The 18,023-nt window shown below is 60.9% G+C and overlaps 1 protein-coding gene across 3 annotated transcripts; it reads left to right on the top strand.

Annotated features, from left to right (window-relative positions):
- The first annotated feature begins 782 nt into the window (after positions 1 to 782).
- On the top strand, positions 783 to 17,921 carry OBSL1 (obscurin like cytoskeletal adaptor 1). Of its 3 annotated transcripts, none has more exons than XM_054070480.1 (27): positions 783 to 897; positions 2,091 to 3,191; positions 3,954 to 4,223; positions 4,440 to 4,700; positions 5,059 to 5,364; positions 5,486 to 5,761; positions 5,854 to 6,129; positions 6,267 to 6,539; positions 9,025 to 9,297; positions 9,661 to 9,936; positions 10,023 to 10,295; positions 10,636 to 10,911; positions 11,133 to 11,408; positions 11,497 to 11,772; positions 12,042 to 12,323; positions 13,117 to 13,392; positions 13,529 to 13,804; positions 13,891 to 14,157; positions 14,308 to 14,577; positions 14,660 to 14,926; positions 15,223 to 15,489; positions 15,844 to 15,956; positions 16,123 to 16,276; positions 16,365 to 16,526; positions 16,718 to 16,822; positions 16,930 to 17,196; positions 17,440 to 17,921. In XM_054070480.1, the coding sequence occupies exons 2-27, from the start codon at positions 2,150 to 2,152 to the stop codon at positions 17,445 to 17,447; spliced, it is 7,068 nt and encodes a 2,355-aa protein (XP_053926455.1). In that variant the 5' UTR covers positions 783 to 897; positions 2,091 to 2,149; the 3' UTR covers positions 17,448 to 17,921. The 3 variants fall into 3 exon arrangements, with proteins under 3 accessions (XP_053926455.1, XP_053926454.1, XP_053926456.1); XM_054070479.1 differs by having other exon boundaries at positions 10,633 to 10,911; XM_054070481.1 differs by lacking the exon at positions 11,497 to 11,772 and having other exon boundaries at positions 10,633 to 10,911.
- The last annotated feature ends 102 nt before the right edge of the window (positions 17,922 to 18,023 follow it).

Raw genomic sequence — 18,023 nt, 5'->3', positions numbered from 1 at the left:
GGCAGTGGCTGTGCACAGCAGGGACCTGATGGGGTCCTGAGCCCTGTCGTGCTCCAGAGTACGGCACATGTTGGGAGTACAGACTAGGCATTCTTATGCCAGGGATAGCTGAGATGGCCCAAAATCATGAGGAAGGCCAGGCCATGCGGCGAGGTCTTGGAGAGGGCAGGCTGCGTGAAGGTCTGTGGCATCTTCAGGGCAGCCTGGAAGCTGGCAAGGTTCTGGGGATATGAGATAAGGATGGCAAGAAGTTTCTGTGCTGCCTGAGGCCTGTGACAGTGCCAGACACCCCCCACCCAGCAGTCCTGCCTGCCCTGCAGGGTGGAGGGCAGCCTGCACACTCCCACCACTCCTCCTGCAGTCCAGCATCCCACACAGCGTGGCCAGTGCAACACATCCCATCCTGTGCTGCCTGGCATCTCACACAGCATCCAGTGTGGTGCGTTCCACCTCGAGCAGCATGTCTTGTGTGGCATGTCTCATCCCGCTGCAGCCTGGTGTCCCACCCCATGCTGTGCATGCCAAACTGTGCCCCCCATGCCACGCACCCTCCATGGTGTGTTGCCTCCTGCTGCAGAGCGGCCTGGCACCCAGACACGAGCAGGTTTGCAGCACAGCAGGGCTTCAGAGGCGCAGTGCTGCCTGCCCGCTCCGGGCTGGGCGGCTGTCCCACCAGGTTGCTGCTATACATAGGCCAGCCCTGCCCCAGCGAGGCGCTGAATGGAGCAGGCTCAGTCTTATCAACCAGTGTGTCATCAGAGGGTATTTTTGGGGACAGCAGCTGCAGGCATTTGTAACATTTGCTCCCTGCGTGCTGACACCCGTGAGCGGAGCTGAGGGAAGCAGCAGGAGCTGGTGCTGGTGCTGGGAGACACGGGGGAGAGGCAGCAGAGCGAGGTGTGTGTTTATGGGGAACGAGGTTGTGGGACCATATGGGGCAGAGCAATTGGGGAAGGGGGTGGTTGAAGGGGGCAGCGGGGTAGCCCAGCCATCAGGGCTGTGTTGGTCTGTGGGAGCTGCCGTGAAGTGGCCCGTGGGCCTGGGGAACGTGGCTACTGAGGTGGCTCAGTATGCACTGACCCAGGGGTAGGAGGCTGAGACTAGAAGCTGGCCCAGGTCCCTGCCACTCCTCAGGGACCAGCCCTCTCCCACCATCCCCTCAGGCTCAGCCAGGGAGTGTTTTGGTTTCTCTTCCCTGTGACTGCCTGAGGGAGGCCGGTTCCTCTGCGTCAGCCCCATCCGTGGTGCAGATAGAGGCTGGGGTGCATTTGCCCCGAGGAAGCAGGGAGCACCCTGCCCAACTCCTCCCCATGACTGTGGGCACGGTTACCCACAGCACTGGGAATGGAAGCCGTGCCCTCCAAAAGCAGGACCCATCTCTCCAGCCGTCCCTGTGTCCTTTGGGACTGATTATTTCCAGACGTGGCTTCGAGTACCCCAAGGCTGAATACTGCCTCTGGAACCACAGTGTGGAGGGAGACCTGCTCCCAAAGAGCTCTGCTTTGTCCCAGGGCACCGCTCTGCGGGGCGACAGCCGGGTGCAGGGGGGTCTCTCTGCTCCCCTGCCCCTCTGATCCTGGGAGGAAGCGCCCAGATCCGGACGGGAGCCTCCTGCCCACGACAGCCCCGTGTCAGCACCTGCCTGCTGAGCCAGCCCAGATGCTGCTGAAATGTGGCTCTGCCACCACCCGATACTGCAGGAATGCTCCTCGGGTGTGGAAGGGGCGGGCTGGGGCCGTCCTGCCTCCCCCATCCCATCCCCAGCACCCAGAGAGCAGCTGCCCGTGCTCCCCATCTAGGCAGGGGTTGCCTCTGCAACCCTGGGGCAGGCAGCCTGGGCTGTGGGTACCCCTGCTCCTCTGTGCGAAGATTTGCCTTGTGTCACCCCTTCTATTACCATTGCACTGGAAAATGGGTGATTTGGTCTGAGATGGGAGTGTATCCATTGGGGCTGGGGTGCGCGGACAGAGGGAGCTGCTCCTGCAGCATGGGCTCGGTGCTGGGGGCTTCATTCCCAGCACGTGTCCCTCCCGGTGGTGCTTCAGCTGGTCTCTGAGCCCCAACCGTAGCTGGTCTCTGCATCCCTCTAGGCTGATGATCTCCACTGCTGCTCTGGGCAGCCTCCTGCTGTGACCTTGGGGAGGTGGTGATGGAAGGTCTCAGGGGAGCCCCCAGGTTCCTGGCCTATCCACGTGCATTCACAGTACAAAGTGGTGCCAACGCAGTCTTGAGCTGCCAGATCACAGGTGACCCCCAGCCGAGCATCCTCTGGGAGAAAGACAAGACCCCAATCGAGTCCTCAGGCCGTTTCCATGTGGAAGTCAAGGGGGACCTGTACAGCCTGCTGGTGTCCCACGCCACTCCCCAGGACAGTGGGCTCTACATCTGCAAGGCCAGGAACAGTGTTGGTGAGACCTATGCTGCTGCCACACTCAAAGTGGAGGAGGGAGACCCCCAAGAGGAGGATAAATGCTCCGGTGGCGAGGCGCCCACCTTTCTTGTTGCCCCCTTGTCCACACGAGTGTGTCGTGGAGGGGATGTGACGTTCACTTGCAGAGTGTCCGGGCAGCCTTGCCCGGTGCTGGAATGGGAGAAGGACGGGCACAAGCTCTCTGACGTCTTTGAGAGCAGCCACTTCATGGTGGGGCAAGAGCCGAAGAACTGGCACTTCCTGAAGCTCTTTGGTGCCCGGCCCCAAGATGGAGGGGTGTACGTGTGCCGGGCACACAGTGGCTCCCGGGAGGCCCTAGCTGCTGCCGTGCTCCTGGTTGAACCCCGCGCACTGCCGGATGGGCTTCCCAATGGCTCTCCTGCTGATGGCTCTAAACTGCTGGCAGAGCGGCAGCAGCGGCTGCAGAGGCACACAACAGGACAGCATGTGGCACCAGAGACCTGGGTGCCCAACGGCACAGTGCCGGCCAGGGTGCCAGGAGCCAAGGCGTTCACCGTGAGTGCAGGGAAGCACGCCAAGTTTCGCTGCTACATCACTGGCAAGCCCAAGCCAGAGATTGTCTGGCAGAAGGATGGGGAGCCCCTCACCCCTGGCCGCAGGCACCTTGTCTATGAGGACAGGGAGGGCTACTTCATCCTCAAGGTGCTGTACTGCAAACCCCAGGACCAGGGACTGTATGTCTGCACCGCATCCAACACTGCTGGCCAGACCCTCAGCGCAGTTCAGCTCCAGGTGAAAGGTAGGACTTTGCCCAAGCATTGCTGGGGGCGGCCGGGCACTGAGGGGATCCAGAGGTTTTTTTTTCCGCAGGGATGGGTCTGTGTGTGAGTCCAGAACCCCCGAGGGCCCTTTTGCCCCATGCAGCTGGGGTCACCTCAGGCTCCTCCGGATGGAGCTGTGGGCTGGAAGCTGGGGCCGCTGGGGTCCCCTGGGGAGCTGTTCCCTGCTCAGTGCCCCTCTCTCCTTGTGAGCAAGAGGCAGCATCTCTGGAGGGCTGCGGTGTCCAGCTGTGAGTGAGGAGGGGGAACAGTGCCTGGGTGACAAATTCCCCTGGAAGTGCTGAGTGGTTTTGGCGGACAGCCCTGCAGGGCACAGCTCCAAGTCTCTGTGCTGGCGGCAGCTCTCTCTCCCAGCACTACCCTGCTGGCTGGGGACAGCCTGCTGCTGGGGTGACCTGGCACTGGGTGCATCCCCTCCACACCCTCGTGCTCCCCTCTGCTGAGACGCCTGCCACAGCATCCTGGTGTGCATGTTCCTGCATCCCCCAAAATTTGCTGATAGATGTCAGGGCATCTCTAGGTCTCCCAGCCTGTGCCCTGATTCCCCTGACCCCAGAAGCTGTGCTTCCTGGCGCAGTGCCCATCCCACGTATGCCAAAGAGGAGAGGGGCAGAGAACGGCCCCAGGCTGGGCACTGTGTGAGCTGGGAACACACCAAGAAACAGGCTGCTGGCAGGTGCTGTGCCCCATGTGCCCTCAGCACCTTTCTCTCATGGTGGCAGAGCACCGGCTGCGGTTCCAGGTGCAGCTGCTGGATGTGGAGGTGGCAGAGAGGGAGGACGCGGTGCTGGAGTGCCAGGTGCCACTGGAGACTATCCCAACGGCCTGGTACCTGGAGGACAGGGAGCTGCAGCCCAGCCACAAGTATGTGATGGAGGAGAAAGGCGTGCTGCGGCGCCTGACCATCCGCGATGCCCGTACCGATGATGATGGCATATACCTCTGCCAGATGAAGGATAAAGGACGCAGCATTGCTGAGGTCTCTGTGCGAGGTGGGGGCATGTCACAGGTGGTATGGCTTTACCTTCCTATCCCCCTCCTTTCTATGCTCCCCACTGCCCTCAGCATTTGCCTTCTCACCATTTGGGTGTGGTACCTACTGCTGCCCCTCCTTGACCTCTTTCCCCTCTTCCTTCTCCTTCTCACCCCGGGGAGCCCACTCTGCTCCCCAGCGTCCCTCCCCAGCTCTCGCACATCTCTTCCCATAGGGGTGATCACAAAACGACTGCCACGGAAGCTGGACGTGATGGAGGGTGAGAATGCAGTTTTCTGTGTGGAGACACGGGATGAGTTAGAGGGGATCTGCTGGAGCCGGGATGGGCTGCAGCTACAGGAGTCGCCCCGCACCGTGCTGAAGAGCTTCGGCAGGACACACCTTCTGGTGCTGGTGCACGTCACCCGCCAAGATGCAGGCATCATCTCCTTCGCTGTTGGGGAGTCACAGACGTCCTCCCAGCTCCGGGTCAAGTGTAAGTCCCAGGCTTGGACATGCCCCATGTCTTTGTCCTGCCCATTCATGGTGGATAACATGAGGAACAGATGGGATGGGCACTCACTACACCTGGAATGTGATGTTGTGATGGCTTTTGGGGGAGAAAGGGGGCTTTTAGCAGGGCTCCAGGGCCCAAGCCTTGCTGGCACTCACAAACCTCTGTGACCACCACCGTGCTACACAGGAGCAAGACCATTCTCTCTGTCTTCTCCATCCTCTCTATCGCAGAGAAGATCCCCAGAGAAACAGGCTGTGTAGCCCCACTCCGCCCTTTCGCTACCCACAGGGAGCCTCGCTGCTGTCCCCAAGCAGGCAATATGGGCTGTTACTTGCAGGTGTGAAGCATGACCCACCGAGTGCGCCTGTGGCAGCTGAGATGAGTGTGGCAGAGAGCAACGTGGCCCTGCTGACATGGTGTCCAGCGCCCAACACCCACCTCCACCCCCCCAGCCGCTACCTGCTGGAGCGGCGGGAAGCAGCTGGGGGTGAGTGGGTGCAGTGCCTCGCCACTGACCTGCCCGGCCGTGTGCAAGTGCTGGGTGACAGCGTGCCCCGTGAGGCCGACTACTGCTTCCGCGTCTGTGCCGTCAATGAGCACGGCAGGAGTGACCCCATTGAGTTTCCCGGCTCCGTGCATCTTGGTGAGAGTGCTGCTCTGGGGAACCCTGCCGGGACCTGGCTCTCTCCAGGAGCCAGCTTGTGTGTTTTGCCATTGTATGGTGCTGGTCAGTCCCACTGGGGCTGAGTCCAGTTGTGCTCCAGCCCCAGCAGCTCGCCTGGAGAGGGGTCTGCGGGATGTGCAAGTGCGAGATGGTGAGGATGCGCTGTTCTCCCTGGAGCTGTCAGCCATAGTGAATGGTGCCTGGTTCCTCAACGGCGCCAGGCTGGGTGAGGAGGAGTCTGATGGCCGGTGCAGAGTGCAACAACATGGGATGGAGCACTCGTTGCTGATCCAGGGAGCACAGCTGGCCGACAGCGGGGCCCAAGTCACCTTCGTGTCTGGCAGTGTGTGGGACTCAGCCACACTGCATGTACAAGGTGAGCAGGGCGCTGCCCTGGGGTCTTGTCAGAAGAGAAACGGAGCCTTTTGTGCTGGAGGATGCTTCTCATCCCTCCATGATGTCTCTCAGCCCCACAGGTCCACATCGACCCATCGCCTGAGGCTGAGCGTCTCCTTGAAGTGCCAGCAGGGATGCCTGTGCTGCTGGAGTGCCAGGTGTTCCCTCCAGGTGCCCCTGTCCGCTGGCTGAAGGATGGTGAGGCCGTGCCCCTGGACGACGTCATTGCAGTGCAAGAAGAAGGCTGTGTGCGGAGGCTGCTCCTCCGCTCAGCAGGTCCCTCGGACACTGGCACATACACCTGTGATGCCAAGGATGATGCTGTGAGCTTTGTGGTCACTGTGACGGGTGAGCTGAGGACTGTGTGTGGGAGCTTGGGCCCCACTTACTGACAGTGCGCCTGCCCCTCTTCTTGCCCCCGTGATAGGGCTCTGTGGATGCCATTAGCTGGCCACCCATTCTGAGCCTCACGTTATCCTTGTCAGAGTCACCGGTGAGGATCATCAGCTCCAATGAGGAAGCCCCCCATGCCTACACATCTGGTCAACGCGTGGAGCTGTGGTGCCAGCTATCCCGCCCAGCAGCACTGGTGCACTGGTACAAGGATGGGGAGGAGGTGGAGGCAGGCGAGAGCCTGGTGCTTGAGCAGGACGGGCCGAGGTGCCAGCTGGTGATGCCCTGTGCCCGGCCACAGGATGCAGGGGAGTATGTCTGTGATGCTGGTGGAGACTCTGTTTTCTACACTGTCACTGTGGCAGGTGGGTGTAATGCAAATGGAGTGATTGGGTCACTGGTCTCTTGTGGGACTTTCTTTGGCGGGGTGCCACAGCACATGTCGCTGTTGGTGTCACTGTTGCTAGCTGTTCTGGGGTTGGGGATACTCATCAGAGATAGTCTTGCTGCATCCTCACCAGCAGGTCAGGTGGGCAGGGTCTTTGCAGTGACTCTGGTGCATAAAACCACCCAGACTGACTGGCAAAGGGAAGAGTTTGTTCTGCTGGTCCAAAACACTCATATGCCTGAGGGCTGGCACCCAGCACCCCCATGATGGGGTATTTGCCCAACCTCTCCCATGGGTGGTAAACAAGCCCTCCTCAGAGCTCCTAAAAATAGTGGATACAAGTGCCCAGCACCTGGTGTAGGGTGACTCAGAGTTGAACATCGCTCTGATGGACAGTGTTAATTGCTGACCTAAAAATTAGCGGTTGCCTGGATACCGATGATTGGGTAGTGTTTGCTGTGTGTGATCAGGACAACATCCTGTGGTGGCTGCCCTGTTCATGGAGGGGTTGCTGGCATCGTCGGCTGGCAGAGGGTAATGAAAGCTGAAAGCAAGTGAAAGACTTCCCCTTACTGGCCTCCAAACCCACGATCCTACAACCACAGGAAGGCGGCTGGGGGCAGAGCTAAAGCCCAGTTTAAAGGCTCCATGACCGCAGTGGTAAAACCTCTCCGCAGTGTTAATATGTGGCTAAGTGCCAAAGCTGATGGCAGAGGATGTATGAAAGAAGTTGGGATGAGTGCTGAGAGATGCCAGAAGAGTCAGTGAAGTGGTGACCACTGAGAGGGTGAAGAACAAACAGTTTTAGTGTGACAAAGGCAAAATCACTATGGGGAATGACAAGCAGCATATGCTCTGGGCAGAGGCAGGAGACATCATCTGCCCTGTGGGGGTGTGGGGCAGGGGAGCTCAGCTTCCCTAAGCTGCAAGGGGGAAACACCATCTGCTGAAGTTCAGCTTTTCAGCTGAGCAGCTTTGCATAACTTCGAGCAGAAGGGTCTTAGAGAGGCTGACTCAGTTTGATCAGCTTTGGACATCAGTGTCACTGCCAGGGTTCAGTGTGTGTGCCAGGAGGCTCAGACTGGCACCTCTCTGGCACAAGTGCCAGGCTGGCTGCTGCAAGCACACTGCCATGGCATGCCTGGGTTTTCCGGAGGCATCCCAGCTATCCCTCAGAGGCTGTTGTGGCGTGGAGCCCACCTTCCTCAAGCCTGGCCGCCCCCGCAGGCCTCTGGGTTTTCCAGCAGCTGCCAAGTGCTGGGGCTCCCTCCAAGCTGGCAGTAGGGCTGGGGCTAGAGCAGTGCTGCCCACCAAGGGCTCAACTTCACCCCCTCCTCGCCTCCATGCCATTCATCATCTCCAGCTGCACTTCAGCGACATGATTGCTTTTAGCAGATCCAGGGAGACAGGCACCTGCCGAGCGTTTGATCAGGGAGCTGGGCGGATGCAGGCTCAGCGTGGTGCAGGTTGAATGCTGCACGTTGGCGCCGCGCGGCTCTCCCACACTCTGGGGCTGCGGTGCACTGCCGAGCCCGGGCACTGCAGCTGGAAACTGTCTGGGAAGTCTGCAGCCCAGAGGCCCAGCACAGGGCAGTTGTTGATCGTGAGAAGAGCAGGTCACTGCTCAGCCACCAGCACGCTCTGGTGCTGGCTGTGCCTTGTGCTGCCCAGAGCTGTGGGCAGGCTGGGCACCATAGCACAGTCCAGGCCAGCGACAGCCCACTGCAACGTGTGTGGCTGCTCAGGCAGTGTTGGCTGCTGCAGGCAGGCAACGCATCCTGACCTTTTCCCAGAAGAGAGGCGGGCTGGGCGCTTCATGCTTGTACTAGGAGACCTTCTGGCTTTAGAGGTTTGACTTAAGTTAGCAGGGAGATGTGAGCAGTGGCACATATTTCGTGCCACCACCATTAATGGTGGTGGTTCAGTGAGCACCGTGATCCAGTGTGGTGTCCTGGGTCGTAGTGAACCAGAGGGATGAGGGTGCTGGCTGCAAGCGAGCCACACCTCTGCAACAAAGTGTGAGCAAATGCCAAGGGCTGAGCCAAGACAGAACCACCAGGAGAGACCTGGCAGCCTCCAAAACGTGGACAGATGGAAGGGTGGGCAACCCCCAGCAGGGCAGCCACAGAGGTCAGTGCTGGCACCACAGATGGCAATTAGTAGTGCTGGGACTCACTAATGAGACACTTGTGTAACGTATAATGAGGTACTGTGTGAGCCAGGGCACTGCAGGGATTTAAAGCCAGCCTGGAAGCTGGGTGGTCCTCCTGGATGTGATGGGTGAGGAGCACAGGGAGCCCTGGGCAGGTCAACCCAGTGCTTGTAGTAGGGCTTGAGGTGGTGCCTTCCAGCCTTAAACCCAATGAGCCCATGAAGCCATCACTCCATAAAGGGCTGTGATTGCCACTGTCACCCACTCTGGTCTTCACACCCCAGCTGAGCCCTGCATCTCTCCCTGACAGAGACACCCGTGAGGATCATCAGCTCCAATGAGGAGGCCCCCCACGCTTATGTGGCTGGTCAACACGTGGAGCTGTGGTGCCAGCTGTCCCGTCCGGAGGCCCTGGTGCACTGGTACAAGGATGGGGAGGAGGTAGAGGTGGGTGAGAATTTGGTGCTGGAGCAGGAGGGGCCACGGCACCAGCTGGTGCTGCCATGTGCCCAGCCACAGGACACAGGGGAGTACGTCTGCGACGCTGGCGGGGACTCTGTCTTCTACACTGTCACTGTGACAGGTGGGTGCGATGCACAGCTACAGCATTCTCCCTTTTCCCTTTGCCCCAGCTCCCTGCTATCTCACTGGTGGCTGCAGCATCTTGGCTGCCCCTCAGCTCCCTGTGAGCATCTCCTAGCCTGTGCCCATGGGTTAAATGGGGATATGGGCAAGGACAGGTCAGCTGCTCCATCTCTTCCTAGAGCCCTGTGCCACACTGCCCCCCTGCAACCCAGGGCACAGCCATGCTGCCTGTCCACGGATTATGCTGCCTCACACCACAGCCCTGGTGCTCCTTTGGTTTTCAGGGCTGGGACAGCCCTGGCCACTGGCCCCAGGGCAGGTAGAGTGCAGGCCAAGTGACACAGGCCCTTGGTCCTCTCAGCCCCACAGGTCTGCATTGCCCCAGTGCCTGAGGCACAGCAGCTCCAGGAGGTGCTGGTAGGGTTGCCTGTGCTGCTGGAGTGCCAGGTGTCCCCTTCGGATGCTCCTGTCTGCTGGATGAAGGATGGCGAGGCCGTGGTCCCATCTGAGGTCCTCACCATCTGCTCAGAGGGATGCTCCCGAAGGCTGCACATCCCTGCAGCCGTGCCATCCGACTCAGGGATGTACATCTGCAATGCTGGGGACGATGCTGCCAGCTTCAGGGTGACCGTGAAGGGTGAGCTGCCCAGAGGGTGCCTGTACTCACTCAAGGCTCCTCTGCATCCATAGCTGAGTGTCCCCCCTCAATGTGTCCCCTGACAGAGGCACCAGTGAGGATCATCGGCTCCAATGAGGAGGGCCCGCATGCCTACGTAGCTGGGCAGCGAGTGGAGCTGTGGTGCCAGATGTCCCACTCAGGATCTTCAGTGCACTGGTACAAAGATGGGCAGGAGGTGGAGGCAGGGAAGAGCCTGCTGCTGGAGCAGGAGGGGCCGAGGTGCCAACTGGTGCTGCCCTGTGCACAGCCACAGGACTCAGGGGAGTTCATCTGTGAAGCTGGGGACACGTCTGTCGCTTACCACATCTCTGTGGCAGGTTGGTGGCACAGCAGGGATGTCATGGGAAGGGTAGTGTTACCCCAGCTCTGTGCCATGGGGTCCCTAATGCTGCTGCCTGCCCTCAGCATCGCAGGGGAGGGAATGCAGCTGCATCACGCAGGGGCTAGTGGGAGCCTGCTTCCAGCCATGCTGGGCTGGCACCACGTGCCTGCTGTCCCTGTCCTCAAGCAGCTCCTGCATCTTTGTACTGGTCTGAGAGGCAGTAGCATCTGTGCAGGCCCACAGGGACAGGGATGCAAGTGACAGTAAGTAGGGACTGCAGAGCCAGGAGCTGTGCACAGAGAAGGTCTCACACCCTTTATCCACAATCCCAGCAGAACCACCAGTGAGGATCCTGCACCCTCCGCAGCGCTCACTGGAGCTGCCTGTGCAGGCACCGGGGCGCTTGGAGCTACGGTGTGAGCTCTCCGTGCTGGATGCTCCTGTGAGGTGGTTCAAGGATGGGCTGGAGGTTGATGAGACTGACAACCTGCTGCTGCTGGCAGAGGGGGCCTGGCGTGTCCTCCTCATCCCCAGGAGCAGTGCAGAGGACACGGGCGAGTACATCTGCGAGAGCAAAGATGAGGCCGTCTCCTTTGACGTCAAGGTGTTAGGTCAGTGGGGACGCTGGTGCAGGGAGGTGTTGATGGGGCCTTGGCCTATGGAGCCTTTCCCAGGCTGGGTGAGGGGAATCAGCTTCTCCATAATGATGGAGCCAGTGGGTACCCACGCCCTGGGTGCTGTGCCCCCCAGCGCAGGTTCTTGTCTGGGGCACAGGTGTCTGGGCCACGTTGCTCCTGTGCTGCTTTACATCACGGCCATGCCATCCTTGCAGAGCCACCGGTGAGGATCCTGCAGCCCTGCAGACCTCCTCCTGTTGTGACAGTGTCTGTGGGGGAGACGGTGACGCTGAGCTGTGAGCTGTCCCGCACAGATGCACCTGTGCATTGGGCCAAGGAGGGTGTCAGGCTGGAGGCTGGGGGCAGCCTGGTCCTGGAGGAGGAGGATGCCCACCGCCGCCTGCTCATCCCCATGGCCCGAGCTGAGGACTCCGGAAAATACATCTGTGATGCCATCGATGACAGGGTTACTTTTACCGTCCAGGTGTTGGGTAAGTGAGAGGTCGGGGGAGAGCCTGGTAGGGGTGCTGGGTGCACGGAACCCAGAGACCCCAGCTCTGTTGGTGTTGGGTGCTGCAGACCCACTGGTCAGGATCCTGGAGAGGGATGTCCTGCCGACCCGCCGGCACTGCCGGGCCATGGAGGATCTGGTGCTGGAGGTGCACCTCTCACACGCCCATGGGGAGGTGAAGTGGTACAAGGATGGGGAGAAGTTGCAGGACACAGGGCATGTGCGGTTGGAGGAGGATGGGGCACGTCGCTCCCTCGTCGTCCTGGGCACCACAGGCAGGGATGCTGGGGAATATCTCTGTGACACTGGTGATGACAGCGTTGTCTTCTGCGTCACCGTGGAAGGTGAGCAGGAGGTCCTGGGGGGGGACAGCCAGCAGGGCAAGGACTGAGGTGAGTCCCTGGCTGCTACCAGGCTGATGGAGGGCTGGGCTGGGTGGCAGTGAGCATGGGGAAGCTCCTGGAGGGTACACGGGGAGCAGGCTGCACTCAGCAGGGGCTCTGTGGAAACTCCTGCACTGCCCAGCTGCAGCCAGAGGAGGTCCAGACAGGATTCAACCATTGCAGCACCTGGCACAGGCTGCTTCATCTGTGGTGACAGCCCATCTCTCCAGTCCTAGAGCCACCGGTGACCATTGTGGGCAACACAGGCACCACGGAGCATCGCTGCCTGGTGGTCGGGGAGAACCTAGTGCTGGCTTGTGAGCTCTCCCGGTCCGATGCCACTGTGCGCTGGCTCCGGGATGGCCAGGAGGTGCAGCTGAGTGAGCGGGTGCACATAGAGGCCTGTGGGGTGCTGCGACAGCTCACCATCCATGGGGTGCAGCCCAGCGACTCAGGGTGCTACATCTGCGATGCCGCCAGCGACCGTGTGGTGACAAGCGTTGAGGTGTTGGGTGAGCAGCCAGTACCTCAGCATCCCAGGGACCCCAAGCACAGTGGGATCATGCTGCAGCGCCAGCCGAGGGGAGGGGACACCTCTGTAACCCTGCTGATGGCAAGGACCAGTGCAGTAGCATGGCAAGAGAAGACAGGAGTCCTTTACCCAGCCTCACAGGACCCATCAGCCAGGAAGCAGCATGTCAGGGTCATGGCAAGATGCATCCCTCCTGCCTCCCCCAGCCAGGAGCTGGTTAAATTTAGCCTTGGCTGGCTCCCCGGCGCCGCTTCTCCTGCTTTGGCTGCCAAGGCCTGAGCTCAGCCTGGACCCTTATCAGCTGGAGACCCAGGGCTGGACAGGGTGGGAAAGGGCCTGGCACAGGCTGGTGTCCTCGCTGTTCCGTAAGGCATTTGAGACCATGGGGACACCAAAATTAATGACCCCAACCCAGCTGCTGAGCAGCCTGTTCCAGGAGGGATGCAGGAGCAGTGGGGTCTGCCACCAGCCCTGCCTGGGGCTCCTTCGCTGAGGGGACCCTGAACTGTCAGACCCCGCCAGCCTGCATGCATGCCACACCGGGACCCCCAGCTCTCCCACCGTGACCTCCAGCCAAACGCAGAGAGACCCCCAGCCACTCGCAAGCCCTGCAGCTGGGTGCATGATAATCACTGTCAGCCCCACAACGCTCCTTGCCCCATGGTGTTTCACTGTGAGCATTGCTGCCTCTCCGTTTGCAGTAGTCCTGTCCCTGTGCTGCCCCACATCACGGGGACATCCCTGAGCCCTGCCTTGTCTCCTTTCCCCACCAGCCCCACCTGTGTGCATTGTGAACAAGGAAGAGGCGCAGAGCCCATTGGAGGTGCTGGAGGGGGACAGTGTGACACTGGTGGCCCGCCTGTCCCCGGAGACAGCATTGGCACAGTGGCAGAAGGATGGACAGACACTGTGCTCAGGTGGGCGGCTGCTGGTGTGCAGCGAGGGCCCCGCACGCAGCCTCACCATCAAGCAAGTGGAGCTGGGTGACAGCGGCATCTTCCTCTGTGATGCTGGTGATGATGAGGTGCATTTCACGCTGCATGTGAAAGGTGAGCCTGGAGGTGTCCCTCACCCATGCCAGGAGCAGAAGTGGTCCCCTGTCCCTCACCAGGATGCTTCATGCTCCCATGGCATGCTAGTGCCACCAGCAAAGGCACAGCTAAGCCTAGTGCTCCTCCGGCACAGAGGCACCGGTGCTGTTTGTGAACAAGCGGGAAGAGCGAGAAAAGCTGTTGGTGCTGGAGGGCGGCAGCGCTGTGCTCTCCGCTATAACCTCCATGGAGCGAGCTGATGTCACCTGGCTGGGCCCACAGCAGGCGGCAGTGGCCGGTGAGCACTGTGAGGTCCGGCGGGATGGCCGTGTGCACAGCCTTGTCCTCCACAATGTGGCCAAGGAGGACGCTGGTGTCTACACCTGCCTTTCCCCTCACGACCAGATGCAGTTTGACGTGAGCGTCCGAGGTGAGTGGCAGGGAATACTGGGGGGTGCCTGGGCCAAATCCATCGTGGTGGCAGCAGGTGCCAACACGGAGGTGTTTGCCATGCAGAGCTGCAGGTGAAGTTCCTGCGTGGGCTGTCAGATGTGCGTGCCCGTCAGGGCGAGCGGGTGGTGCTCTGGTGTGAGCTCTGCAAGGCGCGGGGCGACGTGGTGTGGCGGAAGGACGGGCAGGCGCTGGCACCTGGCCCCCGCTGGCAGATGGTGGCGGACGGGAGAGAACGCTCACTGGTGCTGAACCGCGTGGAGCCCAGGGATGCCGGCGAGTACTGCTGCGAGTCCAACGATGACCGGACGCTGGCAATGCTGACAGTGCAGGGTGAGCAGTTCCCAAGGGCTTTGCCACCACTCCAGAGACACCTTTGCCCCTGGGGCAGTGTGGAAGCTGGGAACAGGGGGGTGTGGGGATGCTCAGCAGTTCTGAGGGCAGGGGGTTACCTGGTGCTGTGCCCAAATATCTCGGCTGTAGTCCCCAGGGTGGTGGAGATAATCACAGAGCTGCAGAGCGTGACGGTGCTGGAGGGGGAGGATGCCACATTCAAGTGCCTGGTATCCCCTGAGGACGTGGTTGTGACCTGGCAGCTGAACGGCCAGCCCGTGGCCCCCAGTGAGCTGCTGGTGGTGGCGAGGAGTGGGCTGTGCCACAGCCTCACCCTTCGGCGGTGTCAGCCAAGCAATGCGGCCACCGTGACTGCCAATGCTGAGGGACTGGTGAGCACAGCCCGTCTGAGTGTGCAAGGTGAGAGGGCAGGAGCTGGCTGGGCTACAGCCCAAGGCACAGCTCTGGGACAAAATGTTGACCTGGTGCACGGGCCATTCAGAGGCGCAGGTGCTGTTTGTGCGGAAGCTGCAGGATATGGTGGCAGAGGAGGATGAGGACGCATGCCTGGACGTGGAGGTGAGCCACGAGACTGCCGAGGTGCAGTGGCTGAAGCAGGGCATCCTCCTCCAGCCAGACAGCAAGTACCAGATGCAGGAGTCGGGACGCCGGCGCACCCTCACCATCCACTGTGTCAGCCCCGCCGACCGTGGCACCTACCGCTGCGAGAGTCTGCATGACCGCACGCAGGCCAGGCTCTGCGTGGAGCGTGAGTACCATGCTGGGGACAGGGCAGGGGAAAAGGGTGGAGATAAGGATGGGGATGGGGAAAGCAGCAGCCTGCTGCAAGGATTTTGCAGTCTGGAGGAGGGACCGTGGGCAGAGCTGGTCCTTGGCTGTAAGGGGTGGTCAAAGAGGGAGGTGAGCGTGGAGGTCAGGAATGGGCAAGGGTGGGTGCCTGGTAAAAAGGGCTGCATTTAGAGGATCAGTCCAGCAAGCAAGACTGGGGAGCCAGGTTCTCTGGGGTGGAGCTGGGACCTGCTCATGAACATGGGTCCCTTGCAGCCCGGAAAGTGTCAATACGGATGCCACTGGCAGATGTGGAGACCTTTGAGAAGGAGACAGCCACCTTCCACCTGGAGCTGTCTCAGCCTGGCGTGCCTGGGGTCTGGACACGGGACGGCATTCGGGTGAAGCCTAGCAGCATGTGCCGGATCAGTGCCACAGGCTGCAGACACAGCCTAACGCTGGAGGGGCTGGCATTGGAGGACTCAGGAACTGTCACCTTCACCGCTGACAACCTGCGCTGCAGTGCCCGCCTGCTTGTGCGGGGTACAGTCACCGGGCAGGCACTGGGGAGGAGGGGGAGGAATGTGTGCTGCCCATTCTGCAGCCACTCAGTCCCAACGGAGATGCCAGGGCTGGACTGGGCCATGCTGAGCATATGCTGGCTGGTGTCCCTCTGTCACCAGGAAGGATATGTGAGCTCAGCAGTGGGAAACTCCCAGACAGGTGTCCAAACCCCGCTGAGACACCAGTGAGGAGTGCTTGCCCATGGCAGTGCCCCTAGGAAGTGCCTCCCTTGTCCCATGCTGAGATACCCTGGGCACAGCTCCCTGTCCCCACAGCCCTAAGCCCACGTCTTGTCCTTACTAAACCTCCCCCTCTTATGTCCGCCTCCCTCAGAGCCTCCTGTCACAATGGTGAGGGTCCCACAGGACCTCGGGGTCCAGGAGACAGGCGTTGCCAGCTTTGAGTGTGAGCTGTCTCGCCCCAGCGTGGAGGTGAAGTGGTTCAAGGTGAGAGTTTGCCTAGATCCCCTCTAGCAGTGCCTGGCTGCATCCTCCTCCCTGCTTCACCCCCCAGCTGCTGCCCTCCCTGACAGGGCTGTGGGCAGGGGAGGGAGGACTGCGAAGCAGCGGGATGCTGCCTGCTGGCACGTCTGAGCACACGCTTCCTGGGCAGGATGGGCAGGAGCTACGGCCAGGACCCAACTGCCGCATCTACTCAGCGGGCCGGCGTCGTGTCCTGCAGCTGAGCCGCTGCGACCTGGCTGACGCTGGCATCTACACCTGCGACACGGGCGACTGCCAGGCCTCTGCCACGCTGCATGTCCAGGGTATGGCCACCCTCTTGCCAGGGGTGCTTGTAGCCTGCCTGCACTCCCTTGCCCTCGGCCACTCTGGCATCCTGCCCCTCTCCTGCAGAGCGACGGGTCTGCATCGTGCGTGATCTGCAGGATGCCCAGGTGCAGGAGGGCGACAACGCCATCTTCACCTGCGAGGTGTCACATGGGGATGTGAAGGGCGAGTGGTTCCAGGATGGAGAAAAAATCAAGGTTTCCAGCACGGTGAAGATACGTCAAGAAGGTGGGGGTGCAGGGATGCTGCTAGGTGCTGCACACCCTCCTGCCCCAGACAGGCAGCCCTGCACCCAGTTTGGGTCTAGGAAGGGCGAATTCAAGCAAGGGGAGTTTGTGTGGTAAAAGTAGGGGGTCTCTGCCCCTTGGCCTGCCATGGGTGCCCATCGCTCTCCCTTGAGCCAGCCTTTCTCTCCCCAGGGACTCGGCATTTCCTGCTGCTCTGTGGCGTGCGCCCTGAGGACGCAGGACTCATCCGCTTTGCTACCAGAACGGCTGTCTCGGAGGCCAGCTTGCGAGTGGAAGGTACTGGCGTGGGGCTCCGGCACTAGGGCTGGGATGTGCTGGGGTCGGCACACTGGGTCCAATGGGAGCCCACTCCCCCTGCGATGCTGATGGCTCCCTCCCACCAGCACTGCCGATTCGGATTGTGAAGCCACTGCGGGACAAGACAGTACTGGCACGACACAAGGCAACGCTGGAATGCACTGTATCTCATGCCCGGGGCCGGGTGCGCTGGCTCCGTGGGGACACCGAGATTTTCGCTGGTGACAAGTACGAGATCTGCAACCTGGACTGCTACCGCACGCTCATCATCCACCGCGTAGGCCCTGAAGATGAGGATTCATACACCTGTGATGCCTTTGATGACCGTTCCACTGCCCGGCTCCTTGTGGAGGGTGAGGAGGCACACAGGTGGTCACCACTGTGAGCTGGCAGTGCTGCCATGCCTCACAATGTAGGGACACTGGGTGCCCTGTCCCCACACCCTACTGCTTGCAAGAATCTTAGCGCTGGGGTGGCGGGAGCAGGCTGGATATGGGAGCAGGAGTCTGTGCTCTCCTTTGCTGCGACACTCCTTTTGGGTGCCCCACCAGCTTTGGGCGTGCTGCAGCTCTCCCTGACTCCCATTGTCCCCGCAGGGAGCTGAGCCAGGATGTGGTGCTCAGGGGCTGTACACAGATGGACAGACACTGCTGCTGGGACATGGGGCCATGCTTCCCCCAGGATGCACAGACGCAAGGATACCATCCCCAGCGTGATCTGGCCTTGGGGTTCTGCATTAAACAGTATTTTTTTCTGACATGGCTTCTTCCACTCTAGTGAGCTGGGGTCCTGTCAGGAGAACGGGTGGCGGCACTGCTCTGCATCCAGCCCAAGATCCCTGGGGAGCCCAGCCCTCGGGGTCCCCCCTCACCCCTGCTCCCCGGCGCAGCCCCCAACCCTGCACACCAGGCTCCGAAAGGCTCTTTACTGTGTGGCCGTGGCCTCAGCAGCGTTTGGCACATTTACAAAAGAGACTGAAAAGGGGGACGGCGGCGCTGCGGGGACGGGGTTGCCTGGCAGAAACATGCAGTTCCTGGGGCAGCGGGGCTGGCCGAGCTGGGCTGAGGGGGCCTACGAAAGCAGGGGGAGACCCCGCTCCAGTCTCGCTGCCATCCTGCCTGCCTGGCTGTGGGGAAGTCCTGGCTCACTCCGTAATAAATTAATACAAATCACAACAAGA

This window comes from Cuculus canorus, chromosome 6 (assembly GCF_017976375.1).
Source record: "Cuculus canorus isolate bCucCan1 chromosome 6, bCucCan1.pri, whole genome shotgun sequence".
In the NCBI taxonomy this organism is placed as follows: Eukaryota; Metazoa; Chordata; class Aves; order Cuculiformes; family Cuculidae; genus Cuculus; species Cuculus canorus.
This window is presented reverse-complemented; position numbering and strand designations above follow the sequence as displayed.

What these genes read in the sequence shown, in the direction of transcription:
- OBSL1 (XM_054070479.1), top strand. Translation starts at nt 2,150, where the DNA reads ATGGAAGGTCTCAGGGGAGCCCCCAGGTTCCTGGCCTATCCACGTGCA. An exon ending in CTTCTGCGTCACCGTGGAAG is followed by an intron (nt 11,773 to 12,041) that starts GTGAGCAGGAGG and finishes CCATCTCTCCAG; the next exon opens with TCCTAGAGCCACCGGTGACC. An exon ending in GGCCAGGCTCTGCGTGGAGC is followed by an intron (nt 14,927 to 15,222) that starts GTGAGTACCATG and finishes GGTCCCTTGCAG; the next exon opens with CCCGGAAAGTGTCAATACGG.